Source organism: Antechinus flavipes, chromosome 3, assembly GCF_016432865.1.
Source record: "Antechinus flavipes isolate AdamAnt ecotype Samford, QLD, Australia chromosome 3, AdamAnt_v2, whole genome shotgun sequence".
Lineage (NCBI taxonomy): Eukaryota > Metazoa > Chordata > Mammalia > Dasyuromorphia > Dasyuridae > Antechinus > Antechinus flavipes.
In genome coordinates this window covers 290,338,789-290,351,220 of record NC_067400.1, presented here as the reverse complement: position 1 = coordinate 290,351,220, position 12,432 = coordinate 290,338,789, and the positions used below count along the sequence as shown (strand labels likewise).

The 12,432-nt window shown below is 34.0% G+C and overlaps 1 protein-coding gene across 1 annotated transcript in view; it reads right to left on the bottom strand.

The window, feature by feature from the left end:
* ADGRG7 (adhesion G protein-coupled receptor G7) overlaps nt 1-12,432 on the bottom strand; it is a 73,600-nt gene that overhangs the window by 50,847 nt on the left and 10,321 nt on the right. The window contains exon 2 of the mRNA XM_051985197.1: nt 85-189. Coding sequence (XP_051841157.1) covers nt 85-189 — 105 coding nt within the window. The remainder of the gene's footprint in view (nt 1-84; nt 190-12,432) is intronic.

Sequence of the window (12,432 nt, the reverse complement as noted above, 5' to 3'; positions counted from 1 at the left end):
AACTGTGGTGAAGACCTAGAATCTTTCACCACATGGCCACACAAGGAAAAATTAAAACTAAAACCTTGGCCCAAAGAAACTTACCTATAGTACACCTCAGTCCTGTCCATTGTTCTGGACAAAAGCATCCATCCTTCCTCCAGGTGCCCCCATTCTTGCAGAAATTAAAAGAAGGTGTGAGTGAAGTTTCTAAAAAAAAAAAAAAAAAAGTGATATGTTTCAAGTATGGTATCCAAATCTCTCTATTTAGTGTTCAGGATAAAGTAATTTCTTCAATGGAAAACACTTTATGATGTTGCTCTAGTGCCCTATTCAGGGCATGGACAACATCACCAACAGCAAACATTCAACGAGGCAGCTGTTTGTTACAGTAGATAGAGTGCTAGGCTTCATGACAGGAATTCTGAATTCAGACACTTCTAAGCTATATGACTTGAGGAAAGTCATGTCACTTCTGTTTATCTCAGTTTCCTCAACTGTAAAATGAAGATAATAGAACCTACCTTTTTCATTAGTTTCTTTGATATTCTTGACTTTTTGTTCTTCCTAATGAGTTTTTTCTAATTCAGTAAAAAAAATCTTTTTGACAATTTAATTGAGATGTCATTGAATATATAAGCTAGGTTAGGCAAATTGTCATTCTTTTTCTATTGGCTCTGACTGCCCCTGAACAATTAATATTAATCCAATTATTTAAATCTGTAGAAAATCTCTATAAAAAGTTTTTTTTTTAATAATTTTGTTCATGTAGTTTAGTGGAACAAAGCAAATATACAATTTATAGCAGCAAAAAATATAGTAACCTTGTATCTGACATGTTTAAAGACTTAAATTTGGGGGGATAAAAATTCATTATTTGGTAGTTGGAAAAACTAGAAAGTAGTCTGGCAGAAATTGGGTATAGACCATTATCTTTTATCATCTATCAAGATAAGATCAAAATGAATTCATGATCTCAATTAAAGCAAGATAGGTAAATAATTTATGAATAAACAAAAGAATAGAGAGGAGTGTGTTGTAAAATTGATCATTTCAATTACTTTTAATTTAAAAGGGGTTGTACAAAAATAAAAGAAATGCTGCCAAGATCAGAAGAAAAGCAGAAAATAGGGGGGGAGTTTTATAGACAGGTTCTCAGATAAAGATCTCACATCCCAAATATGTAAATAACTTTATTTTAAATCTATAAGAATACACATCATTCCCCAATTGATAAATGGTCAAAAGACTGGAACAAGCAATTTCCTTATGAAAAATCAAAATAATTTATAGTCATATAAAAAATGTTCCCAAATCATTTTTTAATAGAGAAATACAAATTAAAATAATCTTTAAATATCATTTTATACCCTGTCAGATTAGCTAAAATGATTGAAGGGGAAAGCAACAAATGTTTAAGGGGATATGGAAAAGGATTCAACCATTTTGGAGAGCAAACTGGAATTATGCCCAAAGAGTAATTAAGCTGCCTACCAAGATTCTTTATTTTCTTTGATAATAGAAAGAAAAATGAAAATAACCTATATTGTAGCTTTAAAATATTTATAATAGCTCTCTTTGTGGTGGTTAAGAATTGGAAATTGTGGGGATTCCCAGTGTGATTTTGATGGAATATTACTGTGCTGTAAGAAATGATGAGCTTGATGATCCTAGAAAAACATGGATAGACTTACACAAAGGAATGAAGAGCGAAATGAGCAGAACCAAGAGAATGGTGTATACAGTAATAACAATAATGTTTTAAGAACAATTTTGAGTGACTAAGTCATTTTGACTATTATAAATACCCAAATTAATTAAAAAGGATGTGTAAAGAAAATGGGTGTTTGTTGATAAAAAACTGATAAATAGAAGTTCATATAAAATGATTATATATATGTATATACATGTATATATTTGTGTCTAATGGTAGCCATCTTGGAGGAAGATCAAAAGGGCAAGAAAAAAAAAGGGAAAAAGTGGCATGGTAATTTTATTATATATTTAAAAGGAATAAGCAAATTGAACATAAATAGCTTTGTTGTACAATTTTTTTTACTATTTTATTATTATGAAAATGCTTTTTTATTGATTAAGTTTAGAATAAAATAAATCATTTTTAAAAATGTTATCCACCTCCAGAGGAAAAAACAAATGAATTCTGAGTGCAAATTAAAGTATAAATTTTTTGGTTTCTTTTTTTTAATAATTTTGTTCATGTAGTTTAGTGGAACAAAGCAAATATACAATTTATAGCAGCAAAAAATATAGTAACCTTGTATCTGACATGTTTAAAGACTTAAATTTGGGGGGATAAAAATTCATTATTTGGTAGTTGGAAAAACTAGAAAGTAGTCTGGCAGAAATTGGGTATAGACCATTATCTTTTATCATCTATCAAGATAAGATCAAAATGAATTCATGATCTCAATTAAAGCAAGATAGGTAAATAATTTATGAATAAACAAAAGAATAGAGAGGAGTGTGTTGTAAAATTGATCATTTCAATTACTTTTAATTTAAAAGGGGTTGTACAAAAATAAAAGAAATGCTGCCAAGATCAGAAGAAAAGCAGAAAATAGGGGGGGAGTTTTATAGACAGGTTCTCAGATAAAGATCTCACATCCCAAATATGTAAATAACTTTATTTTAAATCTATAAGAATACACATCATTCCCCAATTGATAAATGGTCAAAAGACTGGAACAAGCAATTTCCTTATGAAAAATCAAAATAATTTATAGTCATATAAAAAATGTTCCCAAATCATTTTTTAATAGAGAAATACAAATTAAAATAATCTTTAAATATCATTTTATACCCTGTCAGATTAGCTAAAATGATTGAAGGGGAAAGCAACAAATGTTTAAGGGGATATGGAAAAGGATTCAACCATTTTGGAGAGCAAACTGGAATTATGCCCAAAGAGTAATTAAGCTGCCTACCAAGATTCTTTATTTTCTTTGATAATAGAAAGAAAAATGAAAATAACCTATATTGTAGCTTTAAAATATTTATAATAGCTCTCTTTGTGGTGGTTAAGAATTGGAAATTGTGGGGATTCCCAGTGTGATTTTGATGGAATATTACTGTGCTGTAAGAAATGATGAGCTTGATGATCCTAGAAAAACATGGATAGACTTACACAAAGGAATGAAGAGCGAAATGAGCAGAACCAAGAGAATGGTGTATACAGTAATAACAATAATGTTTTAAGAACAATTTTGAATGACTAAGTCATTTTGACTATTATAAATACCCAAATTAATTAAAAAGGATGTGTAAAGAAAATGGGTGTTTGTTGATAAAAAACTGATAAATAGAAGCTCATATAAAATGATTATATATATATATATATATATAGGGCAAGAAAAAAAAGGGAAAAAGAGGCATGGTAATTTTATTATATATTTAAAAGGAATAAGCAAATTGAACATAAATAGCTTTGTTGTACAATTTTTTTTACTATTTTATTATTATGAAAATGCTTTTTTATTGATTAAGTAAATTAATTAAATAAATCATTTTTAAAAATGTTATCCACCTCCAAAGGAAAAAACAAATGAATTCTGAGTGCAAATTAAAGTATAAATTTTTTGGTTTCTTTTTTTTAATATGACTATTATGGAAATATATTTTACATAATTTTATATGTATAACTGATACACTGTTTGCCTTCTCAGTAAGTGGGGGAGAATTGGGAGGAAGGTAGAGAATCTAGAACTCAAAATTTAAAAATAAAAGAATTAAAATAAATAAATAACAAATGTTGTAATGAAAATAATTTAGCAAGTGAAAAAAAGACATTAGGGCAAATCGGCATGCATTATGATATATACATTACATATTGATCTTACTACTGACTTAGAAACATGGGAAGTACAAATGTCAAGATGAGCATAACTATCTAAATTGTCCTTGAATTTGGGAATCCTTTTGGAAATTGGAAGTCTTTTGTCATAAAAGCTGGTAAACAAGACACTGACAAACAGTACAGGAAAAGACAAAAAAGACCCCCCCAAACCTAGGAGATACTTCACAGGGCTGTTGTGAGGATCAAATGAAATATTTATAAAATACTTAGTCCAGTGCCATATATACAGTAGGTGGTATATAAATATTTTTAGCCTTCCCTTCCCTAAACGTTTCTCTTCCCCTCCTATAACAAGGTGTTGGGGCTGGCAGGGAAAATTTGGAATTTAAGGACTTGAGTTTCAAGTTTCAAGGATTTGAGTTTCAAATCCAGCTGTGCCATTTTCTAATTGTGTCTCTAAACCTCAGTAAAATAAAAGGGTTGGATGAGGGTTGGATGAGATCCAGCCTACAGCAAGTATATATTAAGCATTTACTACATGCTAGGCATTAAGCAAAGTGCTGAGGTTGCAAAGAGAAGCAAAAGCATAGCCTCTGCCTGCCGAAGAAGTAACATTCTAAAGGGAAGGAACAAATAACTGCTAACATTTATGTAGTAGAAGCTCATCTTTATGATTTGAACTCTGACTCAGATTACTAACTTGTCACTTAAACCTGCTTGCCTCAGTTTCTTCATCTGTAAAATGGGGTGGAGAAGGAAATGACAAATCATTCCAGTGTTTTTGCCAAGAAAGCCCAAGATGGAGTTACATAGAATCAGACATGACTGAACAATAGCAATATATTTCTTTGTGTTCCATAAATTAAAAAAAGAAAAGAAAATTACTACTGTGAATTCAGTGGAAATAACTAGAAGAAATTCAGAAATTCAGGGGAAAGTACAGTCACAATAATCTATTGGATAACAGGGAACTTACCTATAAGCATATAGAGAACTAGATAATATTGTCACTCAGTTCCTCCTTAGTGTGACTGTCCTTTGTCTCAGATTTTGCTAGAGTTAGTCACACCCTTACTCACCCAGCTATTTCCCTCTTTCCACCTTTACAGAATATTTTATTAGCATAATTCAACAACACCTCTTTGTTCTCTAATCCTTCATGGCTATCTCCTCCTACTCCAACCTCTCTACCTCACACACACTCTGTAGTCTTCCTCAATAAAATTGTAGGTCCTGGACTCACCTAATTTAATACTAAATAGGATAATTTGGGCATAATTAATTTGCAACTCCATTGTACAAAATGTAAACAATTCCCATGCTTCATTTACCACTAAAACTCAATTGCCCTCTCATTCTGGAATATCCCACTATACCATGGCCACACTGGCTTCCTTATTCCATTGGTGCATCTTCCATTTTGGGGATGGTCTGGCTGCCATACTACATTACCCTTCTAGCTGTGCTTCTGATTCTATGCATGGTGAGGCAGATATCTTCCCTGTACTTTCTAAGTTCCTTCCTCCTAAACATCTTGAGAAAAAAGGCTGCTTTTCTTTTTATGTGTATTTGTGGATCCAGTGCTTGGTATAATAATAATAATTAATAATAATAAGCACTTAGGAAATGTTTGTTGCACCAAGAATCATCAACCCAACAAAATTGAGTATAATACTTCAGAGGAAAAGGTAGGTAATAAATAGAGGATTTTCAAGAATTCATGATGAAAAGACCAGAGCTGAATGGAAATTTTGACTCAAGAGAAGCATAAGGAGGTAATCAGAATCATAAGAGACTTAATAAGGTTTAACTGTTTACATTCCTACACAGGAGGATGATACTTGTAATTCATTAAATGTACTTCCTCATTATTATGTCAGTTTGAAAGGAGTATATGTAGACAGAGCATTTAAATGTGAATTGAATATGAAAGGATAATATCTTTTTTTTTTAGATGAATTTAAGGAGGGAGAGAGGAATGTATTAGGAAAAAGGAAAAGGGAGAAGTGTAATTGTATAAATCATCTGCCATAAAAAAAAAAAGACAAAAAAAAAAAAAAAAAGCCTTTACACTGGATGGGGACAAAGGGGGAAGAAAGGGTGAGTGAATGAGTGAATCTTACTGTCATTGGAATTGGCACAAAGAAGAACTAACATGTATGCATAATATGGATATAGAAATCTGTCTTACTCTGCAGGAAAATAAGAGCAGAATGGGAAACACGAAGGGGAGAAGAGAGGGCATATTGGGGGTGGGAGTGGGTTAGTAGCAAAAGTAAGGACAGGATGAAAGGAGAGAGAAAATATAATTAAAAGGGGGAAATACAGTTAGCAATATTATTTGTAAAAGTAATTTTGAAATAAGTTTCTCTGATAATCTTATTTTTCAAACATAGAAGAAACTGAATCAAATTTATAAAATAAATAAGAGCCATGTCCCAATTGATAAAAGCTCAAAGGATATGATATATATATATATATATATATATATATATATATATATATATATATATATACCCAAAGGGATATAAATTCATGCATATCCTTTGACCTAACCAATGTTATGCCACAGTTCTCTTTTATTGTCCTGACTCAGTTTCCCTAATTATTTTGACCCAGTCCTGCCTTGGTTTCCCTAATTATTCTGCTCAACCACCACTCCCTCCTAATCATGATGAGATCCAGATAAGGAGAAAGACCTTCTATCTTAGGCATTATCAGAATTGGGTGTCTCTCCCCACTTGGTAATCCCAATTTTCAGATATCCCTCATGCCTCCTTTAACCCTGTCAGAACCAGATTGTCAGAGTCCCGTTCCACTCTCAGCACCCTGACTCCACCCCTGCCTCGAACTACCCCCTGAGTCTGAGCCACGTGTAAATATGTCAGTAAGAACTCACATTGTTTGCTGGATTCTTGGAGATGATAGTCTCATTCAGTCCTGGGACCAAACCATGGATCAAATCATGGATCTCAGTACACCTCTCCCTTTTAAATAAATTGTTAATTACTCTCTAATTTCTATCTTGCCTCAGTTTCTCTGGCATTACAGCAATACCACTACTGGGCATGAATACCAAAAGAGATTTTAAAAAGAAAAGAAAAAGGACTTATATGTACAAAAATATTGGTAACAACTCTCTTCTCGGAGCAAAAATTGGAAATTAAGGAGATGCCCATCAATTGGAGAATTACTAAATAAATTGTGGTATGTGATTGTCATGGAATATTATTGTTTTATGGGAAATGATGAGCAGTATGCTCTCAGAAAAAAACCTGGAAAGTCCTCCATGAATTAAATTCAAAATTAATGTACTGTAATACAAAGTGATAGCAATGTTCTGGATGACCAACTGTAAATGACTTTGCTATTCTCAAACTACTATGAAGGATTTAGGATGAAAAATCCTATCTATGCCCAAAGAAGAAACGTATTGTACCTGAATACTCTCTCTCTTTAACTTTAGTTTTCTTGAGGGTTTTTTAATTGGGGTGAGAGATCTATTTTTTCTTTCACAATATGACTTTAATGAAAATGTTTTGCATAACTTCACATGTGGTTTCTTAATGGGAGCTGAAAGTGGGGATAAGGGAAAGAATCCGGAACTCAAAAGTTTTAAAAACAAATATTTAAAAATTGTTTTAAATGTAATTGGGGAAAATATTAAGTAAATAAATAAAACCAAAAAAATCTAAAATTCAAAAAAAAGATTTAAAAAAATTAACTCTCTTTGAGGTGACAAAGAATTAGAAATTGCAAAGGGTGGGTGGATGGGGGGAAAGTTTATTGCCTATTGGAAACATGCCCCTGCCTCAGGATAGAGGGATTATTTTAGGGCATTTACACATTCAAGTTTGTATTTTTGTTCTTGCACAACAATTTCAACAGTTTAATCAATCAATAACTATTAATCTTTTACCATATGTCAGGCACTTTTTAGGCAACCACCACAGATACAAAGACCCAATGAAACAGTCTCCCTTTAAGGTATTACATTCTACAGGGGAGACAACACATACATACATAATAATGTAAAAATAAATATAAGAAAAATATATAAATGAATGAATGAATAAATATAAGGTAAGTGCTTGTGATGCTATTCCACATTTTCAGTATAATGCAGGTGCCTGTGTCAACCAAATTTATCATTATATAGACTAGTTTGGCAAAAAACACTGTTATGCCACAGTTTTCTTTAACTGTCCTGACTCAGTTTCCTTGTACAAGTTTCCCTTGTCTCAGTCTCCCTAATTACTCCCCTAAGCTGTAAATCTCCCTCTGGTCCATGAAGGCTGAGGACCAATTAGTCTAAGGATATAAATTGTTAGCCCAAGCAAGATAAACAAGAGAGTAGACTTCCTGATTATCTTCTGTCCTTGAGAAATTTACAACATCCCTTAAAGTATTCCAAGATATTTCACTGACATCTTTATCATAGCCTTTTCCAGCTGGGCTTTTCCCGCTCTTTTTCCCTCTTCTTTGTCTCTAAAAGGTATATAAAGGTTAGAGATTCTCCATTCATTGCTGGAGAATGGCGGCTGGCTGTGGATGCTGGACGCTGGATTCTTTGAGATGATAGTCTCCTCCAGACCTGGGACCAACATGAATTCCTTGGTCCCAGTATATCTTTATCTCTGTCTGGCTGGACAATTTGAGACGAGAGTCCTGTCCAGTCAATCTTACTCTCCCATTAATAAAATATTAAAAACTCTCTAATCTCTCTCCTGCCTCAGTTTCTCTGGCATTACAACACTAACTACAAATCTTAGCTTTTTCAATGTATGAAATCATTCTTTTTTAAATCACCAATGTGCAATTAATCTATTCAATAATACAAACACCAGTCTCACTAAAATTAAACTACTAACCTGATTCCCAAAGGTCAGGGTAAACTTGTCTTATTGAAAGTTAAGCTATTAAGATGACAGGAAAAAATAATGATGAATGTTGGAGGGGATGCGGGAAAACGGGGACACTGATGCATTGTTGGTGGAGTTGTGAACGAATCCAACCATTCTGGAGAGCAATCTGGAATTATGCCCAAAAAGTTATCAAACTGTGCATACCCTTTGATCCAGCAGTATTTCTATTGGGCTTATACCCCAAAGAGATACTAAAAAAAGGAAAGGGACCTGTATGTGCCAAAATGTTTGTGGCAGCCCTGTTTGTAGTGGCTAGAAGCTGGAAAATGAATGGATGCCCATCAATTGGAGAATGGCTGGGTAAATTGTGGTATATGAATGTTATGGAATATTATTGTTCTGTAAGAAATGACCAACAGGATGAATACAGAGAGGCTTGGAGAGACCTACATGGACTGATGCTAAGTGAGATGATCAGAACCAGGAGATCATTATACACTTCGACAACGATATTGTATGAGGATGTATTCTGATGGAAGTGGATTTCTATGACAAAGAGACCTAACTGAATTTCAATGGATAAATGATGGACAGAAACAGCTACACCCAAAGAAGGAACACTGGGAAACGAATGTGAACTATTTGCATTTTTGATTTTCTTCCCGAGTTATTTTTACCTTCTGAATCCAATTCTCCCTGTGCAACAGGAGAACTGTTTGATTCTGCAAATATGTATTATATCTAGGATATACTGCAACATATTTAACATATATAGGACTGCTTGCCATCTTGGGGGGGGGGGGTGTGGAGGGAGGGAGGGGAAAAAACAAAACATAAGCGAGTGCAAGGGATAATGTTGTAAAAAATTACCCTGGCATGGATTCTGTCAATACAAAGTTATTATTAAATAAAAAAAAAAAAAAAAAAAAGAAAGAAAGTTAAGCTGACTCAGCATTCTTTTGTTTCCAGACCTGGCTTGTCAATGCGGGGATGGGGGGAGAGGAGAAGACCATCACCCAGTCTGCAGCTTTGTATTACCTGACATTTGTCACGTAGCAGTCACCCACTGTCTATTTGTACCTGGCAAATTGCCACATACTTAGTACCTTGGGGAGGAACTGAAAAACAATGGTCCTTTTATTGATGTAGACATATCAAAATTGTCTCTATCTCATTTCTCACTATTTTAGGCATGTCACCACAAGAATATTTCCATTTCAGTAATTTTTTTTTATCAATGACAGAGTTTGACATCTGGAAATGTTTCTAGAAAGTAATGGAACCCAATAAATTTTTTTTTTAAATAATAGTTTTTTTTCCAAATATATGCAAAGATAATTTTCAGTATTTTCAATATCCAAATTTTTCTCCCTCCCTCTCTCTAGACAGCAAGCAATCTAATATAGGATAAAGATGTACAATTCTTCTAAACATATTTCCAATAAATGTAAATCTTCAAGTACAAGCTGAATTTATTTGGAGGGCAATCCATACATAATTTGCTTTATCTAAGGAAAAATGTTTCCATATACATATACAATGTCTAATATACAAAGGATATGTAATAATACAGTAACACTCAATCAACCTTAATTTTAAGTAGTGAAAAACAGAGAAGAGGTAACTTTGTATTTTTGTTATGTTTCCCTCTAATATGCAAGAAGGATACTAGAATTATTGATTTTATTTCTATCTATAAAACTGATTTAATGATTAAACTGCCTGTAAGGTTTCAACCTGGCAGCTTGAGAATCCAGCCAAAGGGTCTTGCAAGCTCAGGCAAGAAATTTTAACCCTATACCCAGTAATTCCTGGGGAATGGAGGTATGGGAAAGGGAAAATGGTTGTGACTGAAACCCTTCTCTCTTGAACTTTTTAGAGGATAATTACCAAATTCCTCTGATAATGCATTTTTTAATATCTTGTTGAAAGTATTATAACTGACAGAGTTTTGTTATGGTTCAGTTGTATATAATTCCATGACCCCATTTGGGTTTTTTTTGACAAAACTGATGAATTTTGGGGTTGTATCCCCAAATGATGAGGCTCGGCGCAGGACAGGGAGTTGTAGGAACCCCTTTGGTTAGCACAGAGGTCCTTCATAAAGGAATTTATGAACCCAAAAAGCTAGACTGACAAAAAAAAGTTTATTATTGGCATTGGGAAGTCGATCTTTGCTATGCATGCATAGAAAGACAGAATTCATTGGTGGCAAGGTTCTGACAGAGAAGTAAAGTTTCTAGCAGAGAAATACTGATAGGCATAAAGTCTTTTTAGGGAAATAGATGAGAAAGATTTAAAGAGAGGGTAATGCTGAAAGAGAATATCATTTCAACAGGCAGAAAGTTGCTGCTATGCCAAGGGGAGAGAGAGGTTCCTTGGCATAGCATGGCATAGCATGTTAGGTCTTCTGCAAGGAGTGAGCTCCAAGTTGGCTAATTGAAGCCTAGGCTAGAAGCTGGGGCAGTTCTTAATGGGGGCTGGGTGCAGTTTGAGCTGGAATCAGAAAAGAAAATCTTGGAATTGAATGAGTGTCTCTGGGCTAATTTCCAATTCAATGGGGTTGGACTCAACTAATCCCACCCAGATAATTGAATCACTTTATCTTGATTTCCTGGGGCCAGTTTCTCAGGGGAGAGCTTAATGCTTCCCCCTTCCACCCCCCCAAAGTCAGAGAGAAAGAGAGTTTGGGGGCTCCCCTCATCAAAACTACATTTCTTTCTTCAACTCATTTTACAGATGAAGAAAATGAGGCAAGAAATTTCTGTGACTTGCTCAAGCTAGTAAATGTCTGAGGTCAAATGAAGAAGATGATGAGTCTTGCTAACTTCATGCTCAGCACACTAAACTCTGGCATGAAGCCCAGAGTTAGAATTTAGTTTAGTTATATTTAATACCAGAGCTAAGGCCCATGGGTAACATACTGGATTTAAAGGCAAAAGTCCTGCATTCAAATCCTAGCTTTACTATTTACCTAAAAAACCTCAAGAAAGTTACTTTACCAGTTTGGGCCTTATCTTTGTTCATCTGTGACACAAGAAGGTTAGACTTAGATGACCCCTAAGGTCCCTTAGAGATATAAAGGAATGATTCCAAGACAGATCATTTAACTTACCTGGTGGACCTCAATTTCCCCAGTAGTAAAATAAGGAAATTGAACCAAATAGCTTCAAGGATCCTTTTTAAATATAAGAATAACTTACTCAGATTCTAGCACAACTATTTGAATGACAATGGTACATTGCTTCAACTGCATAAAATCTCTTGCTAACTTTGATATTCTAATACTTCTGGGGACAGAGAGATTCAAGCAAATGGATTGGAAAAGATCTGTAATTTCCATTGAAAAGGAAATCTCCCAGCTGAAGAAGCCATTTAGCACTAATACTATCAATGCCAATTAGCACTGTCAGTTCCTATTCTCAACTCCTAGTCCCCCACAGGGTAGCCTCTCAAACCATAAATCATGCCCTCAAGGCTTTAAACTCCACTTGCTCCCTCTGCTCCACCCCTCATACTTTCCTCTCTGTGCTAACTGGTGATGGTCTCACCTGACTCACTATTTCAAGCTGACCCCAATAATGCTTTACTTTTTTCTCTATTCCCTGGCCATCTTATAAGACAGCTTAATTGATTGCATTGTTATTGGGTACACCTCTTTCTCCCTTTCTATTCTGGAATTGTGATAGCAACTATGCAATTTTTCCTATAAGGGGTATATAAATCTATTATTGCCTATGACCCTGCCCTACAGAGCTATTATGATGCTCCAGA